The sequence below is a fragment of the Salvia splendens genome, chromosome 3 (genome assembly GCF_004379255.2).
Source record: "Salvia splendens isolate huo1 chromosome 3, SspV2, whole genome shotgun sequence".
Taxonomy (NCBI): Eukaryota; Viridiplantae; Streptophyta; class Magnoliopsida; order Lamiales; family Lamiaceae; genus Salvia; species Salvia splendens.
Window position 1 is genome coordinate 12,212,395 of NC_056034.1, and position 25,333 is coordinate 12,237,727.

At 39.1% G+C, this 25,333-nt stretch overlaps 3 protein-coding genes across 3 annotated transcripts; 2 read left to right on the forward strand and 1 right to left on the reverse strand.

The window, feature by feature from the left end:
• Nucleotides 1-3,003: 3,003 nt before the first annotated feature.
• LOC121794985 (histidine biosynthesis bifunctional protein hisIE, chloroplastic-like) lies at nt 3,004-6,708 on the forward strand. The gene is made up of 6 exons (XM_042193408.1): nt 3,004-3,242; nt 3,730-3,894; nt 5,500-5,745; nt 5,838-5,933; nt 6,017-6,168; nt 6,260-6,708. Exons 2-6 carry the CDS (start codon nt 3,745-3,747, stop codon nt 6,459-6,461), a joined length of 846 nt encoding a protein of 281 aa, XP_042049342.1. The 5' UTR covers nt 3,004-3,242; nt 3,730-3,744; the 3' UTR covers nt 6,462-6,708.
• Nucleotides 6,709-6,848: 140 nt separating this feature from the next.
• On the reverse strand, nt 6,849-9,436 carry LOC121793446 (acyl-carrier-protein phosphodiesterase PptH-like). The gene is made up of 6 exons (XM_042191451.1): nt 8,829-9,436; nt 8,600-8,719; nt 8,446-8,499; nt 8,002-8,165; nt 7,502-7,678; nt 6,849-7,176 (listed from the first exon to the last, which is right to left on the reverse strand). Exons 1-6 carry the CDS (start codon nt 9,249-9,251, stop codon nt 6,966-6,968), a joined length of 1,149 nt encoding a protein of 382 aa, XP_042047385.1. The 5' UTR covers nt 9,252-9,436; the 3' UTR covers nt 6,849-6,965.
• Nucleotides 9,437-12,905: 3,469 nt separating this feature from the next.
• On the forward strand, nt 12,906-16,768 carry LOC121793595 (ABC transporter G family member 11-like). The gene is made up of 9 exons (XM_042191626.1): nt 12,906-13,275; nt 13,742-14,031; nt 14,136-14,307; nt 14,383-14,625; nt 14,689-14,883; nt 14,956-15,042; nt 15,352-15,624; nt 15,818-15,925; nt 16,318-16,768. The coding sequence occupies exons 1-9, from the start codon at nt 12,937-12,939 to the stop codon at nt 16,666-16,668; spliced, it is 2,058 nt and encodes a 685-aa protein (XP_042047560.1). The 5' UTR covers nt 12,906-12,936; the 3' UTR covers nt 16,669-16,768.
• The last annotated feature ends 8,565 nt before the right edge of the window (nt 16,769-25,333 follow it).

Here is a 25,333-nt window from a genome sequence, read left to right on the forward strand (position 1 = left end):
CCGGCTGCAAGGACTCGCCGACCCTTTTCTCCTTGCCTTTCTTCTTTGGGGCGCCCCGACCCCGCCCTGCGCCCCCCGTTTGAACGGGAGCATCCGGAACACCGGAAAGATCTAACCCCAACTCATCGAAGGAGAAAGTGTCAAACTGGGCCGGAGGCGCAGCCTCCGTTGGCGTCGATGTGTGCGACGAACCAGTCGAAAAATCAAAACAGGGGCGATAGACGTCCCCCGGCGTCCCCTGTGTCGCGGGCGTCCCCTGCGTCGCCGGTACCCCCCCGGGCATCATCTGCATCCCGGGTGCCCACCCCGGCATCTGGACACTGGGTGCCCACCCCGACATCGCCGGAAACGCCCTCGGCGGACTCCCCCCCGCTGGTATCCCGGGCATCATCTGCTGCCACGGGTACATGTTGTAGTATGGGGGCATCTGACTCCATCCACCTCCCACGGGGATCGGGGGAGTTTGAGATCCGCTACTCCCTGAAGTAGGCTCGTTGTTGAGATCCATTTACCGTTGTTGATCTTGTACAGAAATTTAGATAGAGAGAGTACTCGTTAATACAAGTGGTGCGAATGAAAATGACAGGCAAGTCGCGTATATATAGTGTGTCGGAAACAAAAAAAAATTAAAAATTCGCGCTAGGCTGTGCGCTAGGCGATCCGGATGCTGCAATAGCGCCTAGCGGATCGCCTAGCGCACCGCCTAGCGCCGCGGAACCGCTGAGCGCTAGGCGGTTTTTTTTCGCGAAATCCGCTAGGCGGCTGCAATAGATCGCCTAGCGCACCGCCTAGCGCCGGCGGTCGGCTAGGTGGTGCGCTAGGCGCTATTGTGGATGCTCTTATTGACTGTTTTATATCCAAGAAATTGAGTTTGAATCGGTATTGTAAAAGGATAAATTATTTAAGTTAATAATTTTTTTATGATTGAAATATTAATGAAGCCATCTTTTAATAATGAGTCACGTGGGTTCGAGTTTTTAACATAATAAAGAATTATTTACGGAAGAGTTAATTAGTTAAACAATATTTTATGAGTCGGCTTGCATTGCAGTTGCACGTTGCATGAGGTCATGGACAGTTAGACAGAGGGGTGTCAAAATGGATATCGGGTATCAATGGATATCGGGAATTGGATACTCGATATCCGAAGCCGAAATATCGGATAATTGGATACCCAATACCCGATTTTTCGGGTTTTGGGATCGGGATCGGGTATAGGATTTTTGGATTATTGGGTATCGGGTAACCCGATATCCGATCGGGTATACCCAAATTACCCGAATTACCCAATTTTTTAAATTTATTTTTAATTTAATAAATTATGTATCTATTTTATTATTTAAAAAATCAAATGTACTCCCGAAATCCTTCACTCTTAAATCACATTTAGGGTTAAAGTATGAATTGTGATGTTTATTATGGATGAATGATATGAATTTTTTATTTCTAATAATTGGTATTAGTTTTTTTTTATCTTAAACTCGAGCTACTTCAAGTTTGTATCAAATTCGAACTACAAGTTTGTATTTCTAAAATTTTGTAGGTAATTTTCTTAAAAATATAATTTAAAAAATATTAAAAAATCAACAATCGGGGCTGGATACCTGATTTTTCGGGACTGTATACCCGAGTCGGGTATCTGGGTACTCGAAATTATTTTTGGATCGGATATCGGGTAATAGATTTTGGGAAATTCGGGATCAGGTACCCGAAATTTTCAAATCGAATATCCGTGCGTACCTGATTTGATAGGCTACTTAGACTCATAATCAAAAATGAAGGAAAATGAAAATATTCATATGATTATTGGGTTATCTTACAAAAATATGAAAAATATGATTGTTTGGAGGAAGTGAATGGAGATCTAGGTCAATAAACTTGTTAATGGAATTTAAACCAGCCAATTAAACCTTTTTGAAAATGGAATGGTACATTGCTACAAGAAACCTTCCAACTTAATCATTTTAGTAATGCTTTCAAAGAATATTATTTTGGAATGAGATATTGTCATCTAATATCATGAAACTTTAAAAAAGTTAAATTTTTCACATGAACTTTGAAATTGGCAAATAATATCACAAACTTTACCCGAGTTTGTTATTTCCCACCAATGAAAAAATTTCGGCAAATAATATCATGATACGGATTTTTTTCGTAATTTCTCGGCAACAACTTCGAGACTTTCAAGATTTTCAATATTTGAGAATAAGTTTTCTTGAAGCACACCTTCCAAATTTGTTCTTCATCTATTAATAGAGCCGAAATTTTTTCATTTGTGGAAAATAACAAACCCAGGGTAAAGTTCGTGATATTATTTACTAATTTCAAAGTTCGTGGAAAAAATACAACTTTTTGAAAGTTTTCGTGATATTAGGTGTCAATATCCTTTTTGGAATTACGTTTCGTTCTCTAATATAATATCTCACCGCATTTTAGTTAAAAATATTTATTTAATAAAAGACTAAAAGTCTGTTTTAGAAGAACGAATAAAAGTTAGTTTATAGCTTTATAAGATAAAATACGTTCTAGAAAAATACACAAAAATGGTAAAACATGGATGGTTATCCATGAAAGAGTATGATTTCGAAATTGCGCGTTTATACGTAATAAATTAAAGGTGTTCACTATTTTTACAAGTGTTCAATTATTTATGCAAAAAAATAGTGCCTATATTCCAACCCTATATTATCTTGACGGATACAATAATTGTAACTAGTCAACATGGTTAATTATTTATGGGTAGCAGCTCTGTAATTAAGTCTTAATCATTTTGACGGATACAATAATTGTAACTAGTCAATATGGTTAATTATTTATGGGTAGCTCTGTAATTAACTCTTAAAACCAAATTAAATCAACCAGATTTGAGATTTATGGGTAATGATGGCCCAATAATCTGTAAATAAGTCCAGTCCAAGAATTGAAAATATATTTGAAATAAATGGGCCTAAACTGCAACCCAGCCTATTAATCAGTTAATTTAATAATACAAACTCTCCAAAACACATTTCTGTTCATCCTTCTCCTAGAAAATTTAGTGGAGGCGCCGCCGCTTCTCACTCTCCCACTTCTTCCCTGCATCTCACCATCGCCAGCTGCCGTCACTCCCTCCACGCCGACGTCTCCCTTCATTGAATTTCTCTCTCTCGACTCGCAGTAGCCGTCCTGGCACTAATCTCGCCGTCTTCTCTTCTCATTCCCTGCTCTCCTAACATCCACTCTTAGGCAATCTCCAACTCCAGGTAATAATATGCACCGATACGTCATCGTTTGCCAGAGATGATGCATTTCGGCGACGAATTTGAAATATTCAAGATTAATGCCTTCTTATTCTCGCTCACAGAGATGTATTTACTCGATTTCGCGAACTGTTGTTTTTTAATTTTGGCTACAAAGATGGTTTTGTATTTATAGAGGTTCAATTTACAACGCTCTAGATCTAACCTGGAAGCACAGTCCTTTGCACAATAGATAATTGTTGTGCCTGGATATCGATTTTTTCAAAATTTATTAGGTTTTGAGAAAAAAACCCCCTTTTCACCTAATTGGATTTCAAATATTCTTTTCGGTGTAATTTCTGCGCGCTTTAACTGATTACGGTATGTACAAATTTAGAAGAATTTTTACCCGTTTATTTTGAAGTCTTGCAATTTTTATTTCCCACTATTCTCACTGCACTTGATACAAATCTTTTCTCATTTAGGTGGTCTTGGTTGTTATTTGTTTCAGGTTGATTGATCGTCAATGGCGGTTCCATATGCCAATTGCTTTCAACTTCCAAAATTAAACCCAAAATGCCACATTTTTAGCTCGTCTGGTGTACTAAACACAAGGGCCTCTCCTGCATATTGTTGCCTCAGAACTTCCAGCCCGATTTCACATGTAGAAGCCAAGGTAACATGGTTTTATATGTGTTATTTTTACTGTTTTTACTGAGAGAACTTGATTGGCTTGATTTCGTTGTGCATTGTTTTTACATGTCTTTGGTCTAATTAGGATAGGAGCCCTACATTTTTATGTAGAACCGCGCTCAGATGCTTACAAAATCTGCATATTGGTGTTTTGGTGTAAACATTTTAATTTGATTATTGTCATTCGGAGTATTTCTTTTACTAGTTCACTTTAACATATTAGCCTTAACATCAGATGTTAGTCAGGTGTTCATTAGTTTCTTGTGGTGAATGCTGTTACATATCTGGGAAATTGAAGATAGAGAAGGGTGTGGTGTATGGGTTACTCATCTGTCATTATGCTTTCTCTTGGAGGTGTTCATCGTTGCTCAATAGTTACCCTTATAAATATTTGAGCTACATCTGGACCCCACATTTGTTGATTTTAGAATGTTCTCTTGTAATTAACTAAATGTGTCATGATCTGGTTTGAGCTGATGTGCTGGTGTTACTCTTCGACTCGAGCTAAATCTTGACATAGTGCAACATATTAATACTTATGTGGATCGTGTTTGCTTGCTTTAAGTTTATTAGTTCCCTTTAATTGGAGTCTCTCCTGAAGGTGACATAACAGAAAGGTTGGGTTTGAATTAATTTGCTTGGAAACTTGCTCTATTGGCTATCATTAAGCTTTGTGAGTTTTAAATAGATTTGTTTTATGGGCCAGACATTGGCAGGTGTTGACCGCTGTCTTGGTTGCGGGGACCGTTGAATGTCTGGTAGACATGATATAGTGTTCATCGTTGCTTGATGATCAAACTTAAATGATCACACAAGCTACATCTGAACACAACATTTGAAGAACATATATTCTTATCTTACTTTAGGTAATTGATGCACTAGATCGGAAGAAATGCTAAAGAGTCAAATCACATTTCTTTGATATCGTTGAGTTGAGTTTACAAAATACCAGACATTGGCAGGTGTCTCATGCTTCACTGGTTGCTTAGACCGTTGAATGTCTTGGTATATGAAAGTAAGTGTTCATCGTTGCTCTATAATCAAACATCATGGTTCCTGAGCTACATCTGGACACAACAAATTATATGTTTCTTCACTTATCCTGTGTGTTAATACACCAGACATTGGCAGGTGTCTAATGTTTCACTGGTTGCTTAGACCGTTGAATGTCTTGGTATATGAAATCAAGTGTTCATCGTTGCTCTATAATCTAACATCATGGTTCCTGAGCTACATCTGGACACAATATGTTCTATGTTTCTTCACTTTTCTTGTGTGTTAATACACCAGACATTGGCAGGTGTTTAATGTTTCACTTGTTGCTTAGACCGTTGAATGTCTTGGTATATGAAAGTAAGTGTTCATCGTTGCTCTATAATCAAACTCCATGGTTCCTGAGCTACACCTGGACACAATATTTTCTATGTTTCTTCAGTTATTCTTTGTGTGTTGTTGGGGGGAGGGATGTGGATAGACTTGTTTGAAAAGGATGAATTTATAAGTTTTTCCTCTATGATCATAGTTCAACATTTATTTTGTAGTATATGTTGATCTTTCAGTACCTGTCTAACTACTGGATAATATATAGGTAAATCCCTTGTTGGATAGTGTCAAGTGGGACGACAAAGGTTTAGCAGTGGCAATAGCTCAGAATGTTGATACTGGGGCGGTTTTAATGCAAGGGTTTGTCAACAAAGAGGCTCTTTTGAAGACTCTTTCTTCTAAAAAGGCTACATTCTATAGCAGGTCACGATCAACTTTGTGGACAAAGGGAGAGACCTCGATGAATTTCATCAATGTTTATGATGTCTTTTTAGATTGTGACCGCGATTCTGTAAGTTACACCTTAGTTTTTACTGGATATGATATACTTCTATGTATCTCGTCTTTTACCATCATGAAATGATAACTTCACTCATCTATCAGATCATATATCTTGGTAAGCCTGATGGACCAACTTGTCACACTGGGGCTGAGACATGTTACTATACTTCGGTGGATAACATCATAAACGATCCTCCGGTAACACATATTTCAACTGATTGCCTTTATTTATTCTTACTGAATTAGTGCAAGTATGTTGATCAATAATTTTTCTCGCATAGGTTGATGGTAGTAAACTTGCATTAACGACTCTATATGCGTTAGAATCAACTATATCAAAACGAAAAGAAGAGTTAACAGAAAACCCAGACAGCAAACCTTCTTGGACCAAGCGGCTTTTGCTTGATGAGAAGTTATTGTGCTCAAAGATCAGGTTAGGTTTGCCTTGCATAAGAGTACTTTATAGTTGGTCACTGAGAAGAAGTAGTGAACTCTAAGCCTTAGAAGTGTTTCTTTCTCTGCAGGGAAGAGGCAGATGAGTTATGCCGAACACTGGAGGAAAATGAGGACCAAACTAGGACCGCCTCTGAAATGGCAGATGTGCTCTACCATGCAATGGTGTTGCTGTCTGTGAAAGGAGTTCAGATCGAAGACGTCCTTCAAGTCTTAAGACTAAGGTTTGCACAATCAGGTGTTGAAGAAAAGAAGAGTCGAAAATCATCATAGCTGGTTGAGAACTTGTGCTTCCTCGACCTTTTATGCTATCTGCTAAACTTGCAGTCAGCAGAGCAACTCAAAAACCTCATACATATTGTGATGAGACACTTTCCTGTGTGCGTCTGTAGTTTGTATATCTGGAGCTGTGTTTGTGATTGTAATTTGCTTCAACTCTGTATGTTATTATCACGTCTGCTTCTGATGAGAAATACAATAAATTGGCTAATAACATTCAACCATTTTCGATTGTTCTCTACTTCTCTTGTTCGCAGTTTTGCTCTTCTATCTGATCTAACTAATTATTAAAATTCTACAATAGAGGTGTTCAAATTTGGCACGATTGGACACGATATAAAACTTGTTTGTATCACGTAAACAAAGAGTAAACTCTCTTGCTTCGGATCACAAAATCTTGCTGCAATAAATATATCATTATATTCAATGTACAAGTTCAGATATCAGTTTTCCTTTTGGGTACTACACAGAAAGCAGAAGCAAAAATGAGATAAGTTATCAGGCTTTGGAGTAAAACCTGGCGACCCAGGGAGCAAGTTCAGTGATGTTGGGTGTTCTGGGATTCACAGAGTAATGATCAGACCAGTAGCAAGGCGAGAGCTTCTCCGAGAAATTCCCACTTGAGTAAATGCAAAATGGCAGCCAATCTTCACCTCCATTCATTCTTCTTTTTCTTTCCCTTGGATAAGCTAGAGGTGCTTGAACATACCTGCAATTTTCGTAAGAATACAAAGATTTGACTCAAGGGGTAATTTTAATCCAGATAACATATAGTAAGAAACATCAAAACTATTGTGCTTCATATGTCCCGGGAGTAAGTCATATCAAATTAAAGCCACATGAATCATGCTACCATCAACAATAATTTTACCATCATTACATTAGTAATTAATTGAATCAAGAATGTTTTAACTCACTTAACAAATGATACTCTGATACTCAGAAGAGGTAGCATGGTGTTTACAGGGGAGCACCATGACTGGTTACAATAAAGTGCCACAGCTAATTGAAATTATTAAAATTATTTCAATCACCTGATACCCTCAAGAACAGCATCCCAACAAAAATGAGTGTGACCAAACACATGACATGCTGGTAGCTGCCCTTCTGCTCTATGTATCGCTCTTATTCGTTTCTCAAGATACTTCGAGCCAATTACTTTTGGAAGGTTGGGATAGAAGAGCATTCTTTTTTCTGGACATAACTCTTGCCTGCAGAAAATAGCTTACAAGTTAGGAGTACTACTGATAGGTAGGATTGGAATTTGATATCAACTGCGGTTTGTAAAAGGACAAGAATTGAGATACATTCTTAGCATATATTTACGCAACATGAAGATAACACAGGTACTATGTTATACAGTACCTGATAAGGAACTCATTACAGAGGCAAATTCCCTAGAACATACTCAAGGCAAAAGGACCAACACCAGGTGTAAAACAAGTACTAGCAGCAAAAAACAAATCTTTGCAATTGTATGACAAATATGCACATTGCAAAGTACTAAGATAGGATTCCAATTCGAGTTACTCACCTTGGAAGAAAGTGAGAGAATGAGATGATATGAGTGCATTTCTTCAAGATATCTTCAACTACACCAACGTTTTCATCATTCAAAGAATCAAAATACATTGCAAGGGAAGTATCTCCATTTTTTAGTTCGTCAGGCCATTTGCATACATGGTAGTCCTTACATGCCTGTAGACCAAACAAGCAACATCTTATCTCATACTCTCCAAGTACAATAAGTAGTGCAATAACGAGACGAAAAAGCCAATCCACTACCGTGTCTTACTAGCATACAGCTTAGTTTAGATTTCACCATTCATAATCGAACTAAATAAAATGAGAAAATGTGGCTGACCACTTGAAAATAATGTGACATATAACAAATCTCCAGATAGCCACAAAAAAGTTCAATCTCTGTGCAATTAGACAGAGATGTGAAGTCCTTACTAGGAGAAAGAAAGTTAATCACCATCGCCAAAGATGGAATTCGGATTCCAGTTATGTCTCTTTCTTCATCAAAGCTCTAGACAAAAAAAATCCATACCACGAACAATAAATAAGCCATTGAGATTCGTATCAAAATTCAAGGCATCAGCATTATTAATAATCAAACATATTTCTACCTCATGATACCAGGAATATAATGGGATAATTCCTACCCCATCAACTATGCTAGGTTTCGTCTCCACGCCGAGCTTTTCACACGCCTCCAGCAATTTATCCAGCTTATCAAGTGAACTCAACTACGCACACACACAGAGAGAGAGAGAGAGAGAGAGATCGGTATTCACATTGAATTTGATACGAATTTAACAGCTCGTCGGAAAATTTGTTGATTTAAAGTAGACTTACGTAATCAATTTTTTCCCTGCGGAGCCATAGATCGTGATTTCCAGGGACGAAGAAGACGCGGTCGAATTTGTCTCTCAAAATGGACATTGACACGACGAAATTCTGGTGAGTCTCGGCCACGTCGCCGGCAACAAGGAGAACACTTTGGCGGTCGTTGTGGTTGGGTAAGGAGCTGAGCCAGGACATGTTTTCCGAGTAATCGGTGTGCAAATCAGACACCACGTACACTCTGGCGCAGTCGTTGCCGTTAATGGCGGCCGTCTCAACTGCTGGTCTCGTAACGAGATTGAGTCTGGCGCAGTGAGGTTGAGTTGAAAAGTAGCTGCCATTGTTGGAATTCAAATTCGGAGGCGGAGATGCAGGCCTGAGAGCAAACGCCGGCGAGAGAGCCCCGGAGTCAAAGAAGCAGTGACTCCGAGCCATGAACGAGATTGTTTGCTGATTTCGTCTGTCAGTTGAAGCCCTAATAGATCGATTAATTCACAATTTTTGCTGAATTTGGGAGCTGCTTCTGCAAATGCAACTGCCACCGCCAAAATCAACCACAATTGGGGATTCCCAATCCCAAGCCAACACACACAGATTTGCGGTGGGAGAGGCGAGTTACACGTGACCGTTTTCCAACTTTTTTTTTTGCAATTTCGGATATTTATAATTAATCCCATTTTACCTAAAATAAAAGAACTAATTAATTTAGTATTTCACTGAAAAATAAATACATATTTTTCTTAATTTTCAATAATATAAATTTGCTCTTAATGTTGCTTTTAAAAAATTGGAGAGTTGAGAGAAACTCTATTAAATTTGATATGAGTATTTTATAGATCTTGCATTATGATGGTTTTCCTCAAACCTAAAAGATTTAGATTCATTCTTCATTCTTCATTCTTCATTCTGTGTTCACTTTCTATTATCAGTAATGCCCACCAAGAATACGGATCATATATTTTCTGATTAACGGTTTGTTGAGAATATTAATTGTGACTTCAAGGAAGTTCCTTTCGGTTCAGAAAAGAAAGTTTAACACTTGGGCCTTAACACTAATTAATACTCCCTCCGTTCCATAGTAGTAGAGTCATTTTGCCATTTTGGTACGTTCCATAGTAGTTGAGTCATTTCCCTTTTTAGTAAAAGTTAACACATTTCTTCTCACTTACTTTATTCTCTCTTACTTTATTCTCTCTTCATCTCTCTACTTTCTTAATCTCCGTGCCGAAAAGAAATGCCCCCACTACAGTGGAACGGAGGGAGTACTTTCTCCGTCCTAGTAACAATCTTGTTTTGCTATTTCAGTCCGTTGCACAATAAGAGTCTTATTTCATTTTGACCATAAATGGTAAGTAGACCTCACATTCGACTAACTTACTCTACTAACATTTTATTATAAAATCAATAATATATAAGTGTGATTCATATTCCACTAACTTATTCAACTCATTTTCTTTTACATTTCTTAAAACCCGTGTTATAACCAAATAAGACTCCTGTTGCGGGACGAATGGATCAGTAGCTACTTATGAAAGATGCTCACACTATTTTGGTTCATGTTTATTTGGTCAGCTTTCATGAAATAAATACAGATCAATACGAAATTAGCCGCATGCAGCCGACATCCAACAGAAGTCCACGGCCCATTCTCTAAACCCAAGCCCCATAGTCGATCAGCTGAGACAAGCCACTCTGTCACGTCCACTCGACTCGAGTCATCTTATATAATTAATTAATGTAACCGATCTGAGTGAAATATAAACTTATTCTCCAGTTTTCTTTGTCGGTATTTCTCAAGTCAAAGAAAGAGAGTTGATGATAGGCTTTGAATCCTATCTGGACGCAAAAATAAAGAAAGAGATAGATATGTGAAACCTAGTTGCTGCAACTATAGTTTCGAAACTTGAGTTTCAAGAAAAGAACTTTTTTTTTGTTCCTTATTCGTGAATGATTATTTTGACTCTCTAATGGACTTTATATAGTGTCCGGACCCGGCTTGATTCGACTCTGCAATTCGGGAAAGAATTAAAAAAAACTCGAAAAGATTTAATAATAAAGTCTTAACAAAATAATAAGCTAAACTCAAGGCAACAAAATAAATAAGGAAAATTACTATAACTAATGCGACGTATAGTCGCGGTATTTGGCAGGCCGCACCGACGGAACTACACCGGGGCTTGAGCGGCACCAAACCCCGACCCCTCCTTGAACTCCAACCGCAGTCTCCAGATTCCAGCGTTGCCGCCGCAACGCTGCTCACTGAAATCGAAATTGAATTAGGAAGGAGAAGATAAAGAATAGGGCTTATTTGTTTTGGGCCATTTATATTATTGTTGGGCTGCTATTTATTTTTGGCATTTTAGGTTATAAGAAACTAAACTAACTAATGATGCCATTGGCTTAATTAACCCAATTCCCCAAACCAATAATCACGCCTGGAGTTCCAAAATCGACTAAGCCCTTCACGAGTTCACGCCTGATCAGGAGACTTATGCACAATGCACCCTTGCCGTCTGCCGGAGATTGTAGCCGCTCCTCGTCGCTGTTTGACTAAGTTGACACTGATCCTCCCGGTTGCAACAACTTCTGTCGAGAGAATATATTTTTCAATGAAACTTATTAAAACAGATATGCTGCAAAATAATTAAGCCAACTTATATTTTTCAATGAAATTTTCAAAAAAATTAAAAACGAGACTATTCTTTGGCGATTTCAAAAAATCGCTACTTGTTGAATCATCTAGTGAGTCGTAAAAGTTGTATATATATTACATGTAAAATTATATTTTAATATCTTTTTGAAAAAAATTTCAGCCACGGCTTAACATAAATCCTGGTTCGGCCACTGGTGGGCCGGGAAACGTTCCTCCTTCGTCTCTCCTTTCTCAGGCCCACATCGCGTGTCTTCCTGCGACCTCGGTCCTTCGCACTTCCTCCGTCATCTGGTGTCTTCAAGGCTTCTCTCTCCGGCGGCTCATCCGTCGGATCAGTCGGAGCTGGGCATAGCATAATATCACCTGTCAGTTGAGCAGTATAGGATTAGATGTTTATTAATAGAGCCTTTGTTAGTTAAAAACATTAGAGAAATAATACATGGTAAAATTGAAAACGAGGTCCAACATTATGGCAAATGGCGATGTATGGTAGTATCTTCCTATTTTAGCCTTGTTGGCAGTTGGTCAACGATTGTAATTCATTATTAACAGCAAGTTTAACACATGCTCGCTTAAAGTAATTGTAAGTTGAAATTAGTAAATACTCCTTATTAATTCAGTATTAATTGTATTACAACATTTTTGTTGATAATATGCGGTTAAGAATCATCAACTTATATTTAAGGCTTCAATAGGATTTTATATAAAATTCAGTTAAGATTTATCAAATTTTAAATTAAAATGTAGGAGTATTAATTATATTTAAATTTACTATATATCAAAGCAAATGCGTGCATAATCTAGAAACAACTTGAATCAAATTGCGTAGATAATATAATAGCGCGGCTGTAGGAGTTGGAGGCTAGGTAGAGGTAGGACCAAGTGTTATTATATGTATTTTGCCAATTACAGTTTTTTTTGGTTTTTTTTTTTAAATCTAGACTTTAAGCATCTAATTGGGGTTCTTGAGCGTTGAATGATTTAATTTCCACGACCACAACTGCTCTAGGTATTTAAAGTTGATTATATAAGAAAAATAAAAACTTAACTAGCTACATAAGTGTATCAAGATTCACTTATACTTTGCTTTGTTCTTATAAAAAGGAGAAATGACTGAGGTTAAAATATCACTATATAGCATTTCCTCGAATACTAATCATTTGATAAATCATTAACATTAATACCTATTTAATTATAAATTATATATTCGAAAAATACCTCCAAACTAATCAAGTTAGTACGTAAATTATGTTTGGATTGAAAAATGAAAAATAAACAAGAAATTTCTCTTTTCTTAATCAAGTAACCAAATACCCCCTTAATTTCATAGTAATATCCTACAACCACCCTAACCCCATCGTAGTAATTAAGGCTAATCAGTTCCATTAATTTACCATTCATTACTCTTGAATGTTTTCTCGATAAAACATCACGTTTCAAATTCGAAATCTTCTTCCCTCAAACTCGATGGGGGAGCCAAATGATGGCACGATCATGGAGAAGAAGGAGATGGAGACCGAATCTAGAAACGGACAAGAAGATTCTGCAGAATCTGGCGGAGCATGCAGTCTTGCTTGGAAGGATCTAACGGTAATGATCGCTCTCCGCAACGGAAAAACACAGACAATTCTGGAGCAAGTGTGTGGTTATGCTGAGGCAGGAAGCTTCACAGCTCTCATCGGACCTTCGGGCTCAGGCAAGACCACGCTGCTCGATGCCTTATCCAGCCGCCTCGCCCCCGACGCCTTTCTCTCCGGTGATATTCTCCTCAACGGCCGTAAGGCCAACTTATCTTTTGGCACCGTTGTGAGTCTTCTCTACAAATAAGGGTTATTTCATTCTATTGGCGAAAATTATGACATGTTACGTGTCTGAATTTATTGATATGACAGTACATGGGTAATTATTAAAGATGTGATAGACTGAGTATTGTAATATAACATTTTATCCATATAGTATTTTTTGATTGCCATATTACACATAATTTGCCTCAAATATGAGAATGAGACGATTGGGAAAATTGTCAAAGTTATATAACCGAACACCCCCAAGTGTCTGAATTTATTCACATAGTGTGTACATGTGTAAAATTTAAATATAGTATATGCCTTTCGTTTTGCCACATTATACATAATTTCCCTCAAATACTAAAGATAATGAGACAGTTGAGAGAAATATCAAAGCTATGATATAATCAGCCATTTGACCAGAATGATTTTTTGGACAATTTGGCCTTCTATGTATATCAATAAATGTTGATATCTTATGGCAGGCATATGTAACACAAGATGAAAGTTTGATTGGGACACTAACAGTACGAGAAACAATAGCATATTCGGCTCGACTCCGGCTCCCAGACACGATGCAATGGTCCGAGAAATCCGACATCATAGAAAACACCATCCTAGAAATGGGACTTCAAGACTGCGCCGACACTGTCATCGGAAACTGGCACTTGCGAGGGATCAGCGGTGGCGAAAGACGAAGAGTCAGCATTGCTCTCGAGATCCTCATGAGGCCCAAATTGCTCTTTCTTGATGAACCAACCACTGGACTAGACAGGTTAGTAGCAAACTTAAAAAAACACTAGGGTGGGCTGAAGCCCCCCCAAAGAAGAAATTTCTTTATGCAGTGCAAAGCTAACTAATTTTGTTGGAGGGGAGCAGCGCCTCGGCGTTCTTCGTGATTGAGATGCTGCGCGGATTGGCTAAGGATCAACGGACAGTGATAGCCTCGATCCACCAGCCTAGCAGCGAAGTGTTTGAGCTGTTCGACAAGCTGTGCTTGCTTTCCCGTGGCAGAACCGTCTACTTTGGAGAAGCTTCTGAAGCTCACGAGGCAAGAATTAGTCTCTCTCTCTCTCACTGATTTTCATGGATCCAACAAATGTGATGTGGAGAAGTTTGTCTGCAGTTCTTTGGGGGTGCCGGTTTCCCCTGCCCTGAATTCAGGAACCCCGCGGATCACTTCATCCGTTGTATCAACTCAGATTTCGACAGAGTGAAGGAGACTCTGAGAGGATCAATGGTGGAGACAGATGGTGATCCTCTAGAGAATATAACCGCAGCTGAAGCTATCGAGATTCTTGTAGACTCTTATCGTAGCTCCGAGTATTGCTGTGCAGCAAATGAAAAGATTGAGGAAATGTCCAAAGTTGTAAGTGTTTTTGTACATTTGTTATCTAAGAAAGTGTGTTTTATTTGAATTGATTTTGAATAGGAAGGAGGTGATGTGGATTTTGGAGGGAGTGAGGCGAGTTTCTTGAGACAAGCGTTCACATTGACACAACGGTCGTTTATTAATATGTGGAGGGATTTTGGGTATTATTGGCTGAGGCTTGTGGTATACATCGTTGTCACACTTTGTATTGGCACTATTTACTTTGATATTGGAACTGCCTTTTCTTCCATCCAGGTAACATTTTATTGTTATCAAGAACTTTGGACTGATGAATTTTCAACAAGAATTTAAGTGTGGGAAATGCAGGGGAGGGGTGCATGCTCGTCTTTCGTGTTCGGTTTCGTGACCTTCATGTCCATCGGAGGCTTCCCCTCTTTCGTTGAGGATATGAAGGTAAGCTTACGAACTCCGGTGCAAGAAAAACTTGTTCCCACTTCAGTTTTTTTAAGGCAACAAAGGTGGTGGCTTTAGACCAAATGATCTCTCTCTCACCCTCTTGTTTAGTAGTAATACTATATAACATTAGTGTTTTCATCAAAGATGTCACATTGGAAGCAACAAATGTGGGGTTTTGACTAATCTTTTGGGATGATTTCTCCTATTTAGTCAAGACTCAGATCTTATTTACAACTTTTAGATATTGAGCCAAACCAATGGGACTAATTTTGTAATTAATTTTTTTTTGCAATACTATTTGATTAGGTTTTCCAAAGGGAGAGGCTGAATGGGCACTATGGTGTGGGGGCATTTGTTATAAGCAATACTTTTTCAGCAATGCCATATTTGATTATGATAAGTTTGATTTCTGGAACAATATGCTACTACATGGTGAATTTCCACTCTGGTTTTTGGCATTATGTATTCTTTATATTGTGCCTTTATGCTTGTGTGAGTGTGGTCGAGAGCCTCATGATGGCCATTGCTAGTGTTGTTCCTAACTTCCTCTTGGGGATCCTTGTCGGCTCGGGAATCCAGGTTCGTATGCTCGTCGCTGTCTGTAATTTTTTTTCAACATATGATATCTTATGTCTACGACAGTGGAACATAAGATATTTCAACAACTTCAATCCGAAATCCGAAATAGTGGTGTTAATCCAAATTTTATTTTTCTACATGCCATATAATATTTGCCTTTATTTCCACTTAATATATCATGTTTGTGTTTTAGGGAATATTTATGCTAATGTCTGGCTATTTCCGACTACCAAATGACATCCCAAAGCCGGTTTGGCGATATCCAGTGTCATATATGAGTTTTCACTTTTGGGCTTTACAGGTAATGTACTAACTTAAGTTTTCCAACAAACAAACATGTCCTAAATATTAATGCGTCGAACTGACTACTAGGAGAGTCAAAATTAACAGAATACTCACAACTTAAAAAAAACATAAAATGTAGCCAATTTGAATTGATGAGACTATATATGTGCTTGATCACCACAAATTTGGAATCTTGATATAGATGTTGCATCCTCTTTAAATGGAACGACAATTGACAAAGACCGCACACCACCCCATAGCTTTTATTTTTGAGAAGTCCCTTTTTTCATTGCTTCCTTTAATAGTAAATTTCTTGTATTTATGGTTTGAATTTGTATTTATTAATTAGGGATGGATATTTGAAGTGTTAAAATTAAGTGAATAATAAATATATATGATTTGTTGCAGGGACAATATCAAAATGATCTGAAAGGGTTGATGTTCGACAATGTAACGCCCGATCATGAACCAAAAATCTCAGGAGAGTTCATTTTAGAAAACATATTCGAAATCGACATTGATCGATCAAAATGGGTGGATCTCAGCGTTATATTCAGCATGATAATCATGTACAGGCTCATCTTCTTCATAATGATCAAAGCCAATGAAGTCGTCATACCATTGATTCGACGTTACATTGCAAAGAAAAGAATAAAACCTGTAAATAATAATAATAATGATATGCATAGTTGCCCATCGATGTTTAGGTTGATTAATCGTGTTTCAGTTACTACATGTATTAATGTTCAAGAGGAATAGGACATACTGTATAAATTTGTACTACTATATGATCAGAGGCGGAGCCAGAATTTTATTGTGGGGACCCATATTACTATAAATGATTGTGATGTATTTTCAATTTTCGTCTTCGCTAGAAACTGTTTCGACCTAAGCAGTAGGGATTGCGAGTAAGATAACAAGTGAAAATTAATTTTTTTTTCATCTATCAATAACACTACTAAATCTTACTTATAATATTATTTCACTAATTTTTTCTAATTATTTTTCATCATAGACGATAGACAAATGGATTTTAAAAAATAAAAATGAACATGTAGTAGGAAATAGTATAACAAAAGGAACTTGATGATATTTCACTATTTTTTCTAATTATTTTTCATCATAGACAATAGACAAATGGATTTAAAAGAATTAAAATGAACATATAGTAGGAATATAACAAAAGAAACTTGATGACACCTAAAGGGATAAGAGGGTTCGAACACTGGTCTTCTGCCTAGGAGGCCAAATTGCAAACTACCTGCACTAGACTTAACAATATTGGTAATTGAATATGTATATATAGTGCATGTTCGGTTAACCATATAAAATAATAGTGGATAACAATATAGGATACCACAGATATGAGCTTTTTTGATAGAATGAGCTTTATCTAGGATTGATATAGTCGGAGGGGGTAAGGCTAGAATGTGCTTTATCTAGGATTGATTTAGTCGGAGGGGGTAAGGCTAGATGAATAGTCTAATTAGAATAGTCTAATTGCATTAGTTATGCCGGCTTTCCTCAAGTTATGCGTTGTTTGAATTATATTACTGACGCATTTCTTCTTAATATTCAGGGCAGCAGTTATCCTTCCAACCGAACGGGGCATAATATAGTAATTAGCGAAATTGGTGGGGGACCATGGCCCCCCGGTCCCTACGTATATGATAACTAGTACTAGTCAAATTTAAAATATTTTTGAAGTATGTGGAATAACAGGTTCTACTAAAAATTGTAAAATGAAATTTCCAAAGCTATAGTTAAAAAATATTTTAAACATGTGAAATACAATATAAATCCCTACTGAAATAGAAGGGAAAAAGAAGTGCTTTGAAGTTCACTTAGGCACTTCATATAAGTAGCCTATATAGAAGTTGCAACCATTAATGCCGAATTGAAATTGAAACACAAGACAACACAACCAGAATATAGTAGTACAATTTACCAATCTCACTACAACAAACAATTATTTACTTAAAGATAAAAATTACAAATATACATACGTATTATATATGGATATAGATAATTTTAGTTGATTTTCTAATATAGCAAATAAAGAATTTTGGATTAGAATGCAATTTCATATCAGTTAGTACTTAACTTACCAAATACTCCATATATTTCAAATTAAATTACAGTACAGTTCCTGCAATTTCAATTCCAACACAATTTCAATTTCATGGTATCAAATAGATCTATAGTGAGAATTTTCTTTTACGAATAGAAAGTTGCCTCTTTTAAAGTAAAAATAACTTGATTAAAATTTTAATTAAGCACCACATTTTTATATCCCATGAGGATATTGAATGATAATATTATTATCGTCATTGACTCAACAAAGTTAATGATGGTCAATAGACAAACAATCCCATTGACACAACGGTCGTTTGTAAATATGTGGAGGGATTTAGGGTATTATTTGCCGAGGCTTTTGATATACATCATTGCCGCAGTTGGTATTGGTTCCATTTAGGGTATTTGCTACTTCATGGTGGGATTTCACTCTGGCTTCTCGCATTATGCTTTCTTTGTATTGTGAGAGCCTCGTGATGGTCATTGCTAGTGTTGTTCCTGATTATCACTTGGGGATCGTCATCGGCGCCGGAATACAGGTCCATACGTTGTTACCATCTACCATTATATTAACACAATGATTGACCCCATCTTTAGTAGTTTTTATCATTTTCATCCCAATCTTGAAAATTTATCAATTTCACCTCTAACATTTAACAATTGTATCAATCATATCCCAATATTTTCAACTTATCAATTACTATATCTCAATCTTTTTAGCTTAGTATCGATTTCTATTATCGTACACGAGTTTTCAGTTCTGGGCTATACAGGTAATGAAATTATGAACAATCAATTAATTGTTCAATCAGGTCATGTACATAATCAATTAGAATTTGTGGTATGCAAATAGCAAATACTCCCTCCATCCCGCTTTAGCAATCCCATTACTTTTCTGCACTCGTTTTATATAAATGATAGTAATAAATAGTTAAAGTGAATAAATGGTAAAGTAAGAGAGAGAATAATGTAGAGTAAACTCTTATCTAGATTATTCTCTCTCTTACTTTACCATTTTTACACTTTAACTATTTATTACCATTTTTAGTAACCGGGACTGTTAAAGCGGGACGAAGGGAGTATTAAGAATATTTGTTATGTGACATGACCCTTAATGCAGGGAGAATTACAAGAATGATTTTAAAGGGTTGATGTTCAATGACATATGGTCTGATAAGCCTAAGCTCTCAGGAGAATTTATTTTGGAAAACATATTTGAAGTGGATATTCATCGATCAAACTGGATGGATCTGAGCGTTATATCCAGCATGACTATTATACAGGGCCGTCCCGACAAAATCAGAGGCCCTGTGCAAAAATCTAAAATGAGGCCTACCACTATAGAAAAAAAGACAATACATTTTAAAGCTATATGATAATTAAAGAAAAAAAGACAATGCATTTTAAAGAAATATACTATAGAAAAAAAGACAAATTGATGCGTTTGCGCTGCTCCCAATCGTAATGGCCGACGATGGCAGGCGCTGCAGAAGCGATCAACGATGGCTCTGGTGAGCTGGTCCCTGTTGCGGCGTTTGTCGATGAGGAACACCGAACACGAACAGGCGGCTCCCAGGTCTACGATCGGGAAAAGAAACCGATCAGAATTGGAGTCACGGTGCTAGAAAAAGGCCTGGGCGTTGCTATACAAGAGAAATAGCTTTGTTGGGCTGAAAAAATAGGAATACTTGTATATGGGCTGAAATATTTCAGAGGCCCCTGAAAATTGGGGGCCTTGTGCGGTCGCACAGGCCGCACGGGCCAAGGGACGGGCCTGCTATTATATACAGACTCGTCTTCTTCATGGTCATCAAAGCAAATGAAGAGATCGTACCGTGGATTCGACGTTATATTGCAATTAAGGCAAAGAATGCAAACCACAAATAATTACTAAATTTATAAGAAAACCTTTTCTACGTTAAATTACTATTCATATTACAATCAACTAGGAATTTTCTTGTACGATTCACATGGTATTATTTTGAAGACATTAACTCATTTATATATTTATTCTTTATCTGTCATTGTGATACGACCCTTGCTAATAAAACTCCACTCAACGATGAAGAGGAAGAGCTGCATGAACCCATGCAGCTGGGCACGTCGGAGGTGGAAGGGAAGAAAGAGCCGAAAGCGAGAGGCCGACCCAAGAACAGATGGACCAAGAAGGATCGGCCCAAGAGAGCAGCGTCTCGGCCCGCCAAGTATCGAGACTTTGTCAGCCATTAGAGATAGATTTGTTTTGATTCCTTTTTTATTTGTTTCCTTATCTTTTTGTCGTTCCTTTTCCTTTTAAGATTGAGTCAAATCTTTTCAGGTTTTCTTCTTGATTCTTTCTCGAATCATAAGTTCGAATCAAGCAGGGGGAATTCTATAAATACTATAAAATTCCCATAGATTGAGTCATTGAGAATTAAAGAAATAAACGTTTTTTCTCGTCTGGTGCTTTCGAAACCCTAACTTCGCGCTAGGGTTGGTGTTCTTCGTGTTTTGCTTCACAAAATTACTACAAACGCGTGCTCCAATTCACCTACTGAGGGACCAACCGGAGACTTCTCCATCAACGAGGTCGGCTGGATGGTGTATGACATATCTGCGCGCCTAGCCAACAATGAAAAGAAGATCCAGGCTAACCGATTCGCCCACGAATCGTTTGAACGCCAGCAGACGATGCTGAATAAAAGCGTCGAGGACCACATGACACGACTGCTGCGTGTGGTATAGGATCTGAGCAAGAAACCACCAGAGGGGACCCCGACGGTGACAACATCTAAACCGAGTGGCTGGTCCCTACCCGCTCCGTGCTCGTCAAACTAGTGAGTTTCGATGCCGATTCTTGGCCGAAACTGAATATCGAACCCCCGCGTTTCTATGGTGAGGGGGTCAACCTTTGGATCAAGAAGGTCCAAAAATTCTACAACCATAACTTTACATCGCTAGCTGATCGGCTCTACATAACCGAATTCTTGATGATGCCGCTGTGGAATGGTTTGGATTTTGGGAAACAAATAACAAGGACCGCAGCTGGGAGGATTTTCTGTTAGATATTAACCGTCGTTTTGACCCCGACCTCAATGAAGATTATGTCGGCCGCCTCGCGGCGCTACGACAAACGGGCTCCTTGGACGACTACCTTGACGAGTTCGTTCAGATTCTCGGAAAGGTGTCTAACGTGGGTGATGACACCCTCACGTCACTTTTCATCGCCGGTCTCGTTCCATCGCTGAAACATGAATTATTAACCCGTCGGCTGAAGCCGCGTGATCGTTGCTGCTATGTAAAAGTAAACTCTTAAGGTCAAGAGGATTCACTAGAGCATAAGGTCTAGGAGATCATGAACTCTCAGAATTCAGTCGTTGTCACAACAATCCCGCTTCAAAACCTCAACCCTCTATACTATTGGCTAGTATAGGGAAGTCAGGATCGAATCCACGAGGACGGAAGGGTTTGGAATGCATTAAGAGAACTTGGGAGGGTTTGGCTGCTGCCACGCAACAAGAGAGTTGAGTTTTAACTTCTAGACTTGGGACATTAAAACTAATCTATTCTATCTACTGGATCTAGAGAACTGAAAGTACTTCAAGTGTAATTGCAATCATGATTTGAAATTGAAAATTAACATTAGATCATTCGCCAAATTTCCTGGGTCAAGCAAAATAAGTTTCCTAAAACAGCTAGACAACAAAGCATAAGAAAAAGTAACAGAATAGATTTCCCTAAATAGCTACTGACAAGAAAGCTGCAACTAACAAACTAAAGCGGATCTGATTCTAACTACCGATTACCTTCATCTTCTTCAGTAAGCAAACACGAACTAGAACAAAACAGAGCATAGAACAGAGCATACTTCAAATCGAACGTTAAACAAGACGATTAAGCTAAATATCACCAGATCTAATCTACCAGGTCAAGCAAATCAACAATAACGGAAAATTCATTGCAAATCCAAAAGTACGTACTCAGATTTAAACATTAAAAAGGAAATCTACACTAGATCCATCAGATTCAACACCAACAAAACTCAGATCCATAACCTCCAACTCCCGATTCAACTCCGAATCAAGCCAACAACCAACAAATCCACTCAGATCTCTCCGATCTCAACTTCAAACATCCAATAGTTGCGAAAAGCATCCAGATCAGTAAATAAACAGTAAAGCATCAGAATCAGAGCGGAAACATAAAATAGAAACTAGATTAAGCATCAAACTGCAAATGTAGCCTCAAAACAGTAGCTGAACTTTCGGCAAGGAAGTCGGCGAGAATAAGTACGTGCAGAAAATTAAAATTGTTTCTTCACCCTTATCAGGACGGTGTTACACTTTCAAAACAACACCACACTACCCCGGATTTCCCATATGAAACCAAACGCGTAAACTAAGTGAGTGAAGATGAAGAGTGAGCCGAAACACCTAACGAATTTTCTAACTAAAAAGAGAGCTTGCGACTAACTAAGGATTTTTCTATCTAACTCGCTTCCCTTATTTCTTCTCTTCTTCTCCTATTTATAGTTGTGGCTCCAATCCCTAGGGTAACAATCTTCTTGATTTGACGTTTCTGCCCTTAAGGATTTCGCTACTTTCTTCACTCTTTTTGCTTCTTTTTCCTCTGCCCTGGTAATTGATACACGTTCCTAGGTCTGTCAGATTATTCACGCACCTGAACTTACAATTACACGTTAGCACCATAGAAAACATAGAATTTAGATCCAAAACAAATGCATGAAACGAGCCTTATCACCGGCCATCCTCCATAAGCGACGCCATGGCCCTGGCCCAACAGTTAGCCGCGTGCCGCTCCCTTTCAGCCACACCAGCAGCAACGTCCATCCGGTCGGAATGGCAGCGGCGTGATCAACGTCCTCAGGCAGCCGCACCTATAGGGGGTCCCAAAATGTTGGAGCAACCAAAGCAGGTTGCTCCGCCTCCCCGACAAAGACGGGAGGGTCCCAACCGCGACTACCCCTTGGTCCGCATCTCGGCTGCAGGGCGCCCTGACAGAACAACACGGGGTCTGTGTTGGTACTGCCCGGAGAAGGACTCCTGGGAGCATGTTTGTTCAAAAAAGTTTTACGTCCTTATAGGCGAAGACAACTACGAGGAGGGGACAACAACCGGGGACCTCGAGGATGATGGGGTGAATATGGCAATAACAGGAGACGTTTCACGCATATTGGTCATTGGGCCGAAAATAAAGTCGCGCTCAATTCGTCTCACTGGGTACATACAGGATTCCCCACTGTCGGTCCTGATTGACGTATGTAGCACACACAACTTTATCAAACCAGCCATTACTGAGAAGTTGTGCTTCCCCCTCCATGTTATCTTATCGTTTCGGGTGTTTGTTGGTAATGGAGCTTCTATGCGATGCGATTACGTGAGTCTGCTCATACCGTTGTCGCTGCAGGGACACACCTTTGAGATCGATCTGTTCCTCTTACAAATCGAAGGTCCAGACCTAGTTCTGGATGTGCAATGGTTTCAGAACTTAGGCGACGTCACTAAAAACTACAAGACTCTGCAGGTGAAGTTTGAGCTCGAGTCTAGGCCAGTGTGCTTGCAAGGTGAGGACGGACCTCCTCGCCAAATTTCTTACAACGGGTTGTTCTCGCTGATTGGTCAGGAAGCTGAATCCCAAATGTTTGAACTCGTCCATATCGACCGCTCGATGCTAACTGAAAAGGCCACCGTCCAGCCCATCAATCCTCTGCTGGCGGATACTCTGGCTGCCTTTGAACAGGTGTTTACCGTCCCTACAAGTCTACCGCCAGTCCGTCGTTGGGACCACCGCATCCATCTTCCTCAGACGACGAGATCCATACACGTCAAACTGTACCGCTACCCATACTTCCAAAAAGCCGAAATTGAGAAGCAAGTTCACGACATGCTCCAGCAGGGTGTGATACAGCCCACCACGAGCCCCTTCTCGTCGCTAGTTCTCTTGGTTCGGAAGAAGGACAGATCATTCTGCTTCTGTGTGGACTACCGCACTTTGAACGCGGCTACAACACCAGATCACTTTCCAATTTCTACAGCAGACGAGCTTTTTGATAAACTCCATGCAACTTGGATTTTCTCTAAATTATACCTCCGATCGGGGTATCACCAGATCCGAATGCATGTAGATGACATCCATAAGATGGCTTTCCGTACTCACGATGGTCATTTTGAGTTTCTCGTCATGTCTTTCGGGTTGACAAACGCTCCGTCTACTTTCCAATCTGCAATGAATAGTATTTTCAGCCATTCCTTTGGAAATTTGTGATAGTCTTCTTCGATGACATCTTGGTCTACGACAATAATATGGAAGACCACATCCACTACATCAAGGAGGTCCTCTCCACGTTCCACGAAAACTCTTTTTTTATAAAGCACTCCAAGTGCGCCTTTAGGGTGTCCTCTATTGATTACCTTGGCCATATTATCGCAGCAGGCAAGCTGCACGCCGACCCGGCCAAAATCGAGGCCATGACGGCGTGGCCAACACCTTCTAATGTGAAGCAACTCCGGGGCTTTCTCGGGTTGACGGGGTATTACCGACGTTTTGTCAAGAATTATTCAATAATTGCAGCTCCTTTAACGGAATTATTGAAGAAAGATTATTTTTATGGTTCGATGTCGCAGCCAAGAGCTTCGACGAATTGAAGGCGGCTATGTGCTCCACGCCAGTCTTGCGACTCCCAGATTTTTCCGATACATTTACAGTCAAGACGAATGCATCCGACTTTGGGATCGGCGCGATATTGATGCAGCAGAATCATCCCATTGCTTATTTCAGCAAGAAATTAGGACCACGGAGACGCCTCGCCTCGACATACCACAAAGAGCTTTATGCCTTAGTTGAATCTGTGCAAAAGTGGCATCAGTACTTGTTGGGCCGCGAGTTCGTTATTCGGAGTGATCAAAGAAGTTTGAAGGAGCTTTTGTCGCAGGTAGTGCAAACGCCGGACCAACAGTTTTATGTGCGAAAGCTAATGGGGTTTAAGTTCACCATCGAGTACAAAACAGGCGCGTCCAACAAAGTGGCCGACGTTGTGTCGCGTTAGTGCGATGAGATGCTCGCACTTGCTGTGCGCCCGATGCCGGCGGTGTTGCAGGTTCTCAAGGCCGAGAACTCGTCACTTCAGGACATGGTTAGGTTACATGAGTTGGTTGCCGCGGGGACTGTGCCGAGGCCTGTATCAGTGACGGATGAGGTGCTATATTTTAAACGACGACTGTTTGTTAGTCGTGAGTTGGCAATATGTAGGGCGATTTTGGAGGAATATCACGATGCGCCAACGGTGGGACACCCAGGGGAGCGTAGGACCTTTGCGAGGGTGGCATCCCTGTTCTATTGGCCGGGTATG

Excerpts from the sequence above, each read along its gene's own strand:
- LOC121794985 (XM_042193408.1), top strand. The coding sequence starts at position 3,745 with ATGGCGGTTCCATATGCCAATTGCTTTCAACTTCCAAAATTAAACCCA. Across the intron at positions 5,746-5,837 it reads TAGATTGTGACCGCGATTCT|ATCATATATCTTGGTAAGCC; the intron begins GTAAGTTACACC and ends CTCATCTATCAG. Across the intron at positions 6,169-6,259 it reads TTATTGTGCTCAAAGATCAG|GGAAGAGGCAGATGAGTTAT; the intron begins GTTAGGTTTGCC and ends CTTTCTCTGCAG.
- LOC121793446 (XM_042191451.1), bottom strand. The coding sequence starts at position 9,251 with ATGGCTCGGAGTCACTGCTTCTTTGACTCCGGGGCTCTCTCGCCGGCG. Across the intron at positions 8,166-8,445 it reads GAATTCCATCTTTGGCGATG|GCATGTAAGGACTACCATGT; the intron begins GTGATTAACTTT and ends TTTGGTCTACAG. Across the intron at positions 7,679-8,001 it reads TTCTCTCACTTTCTTCCAAG|GCAAGAGTTATGTCCAGAAA; the intron begins GTGAGTAACTCG and ends TATTTTCTGCAG.
- LOC121793595 (XM_042191626.1), top strand. The coding sequence starts at position 12,937 with ATGGGGGAGCCAAATGATGGCACGATCATGGAGAAGAAGGAGATGGAG. Across the intron at positions 14,032-14,135 it reads CCAACCACTGGACTAGACAG|CGCCTCGGCGTTCTTCGTGA; the intron begins GTTAGTAGCAAA and ends GGAGGGGAGCAG. Across the intron at positions 15,926-16,317 it reads TTCACTTTTGGGCTTTACAG|GGACAATATCAAAATGATCT; the intron begins GTAATGTACTAA and ends GATTTGTTGCAG.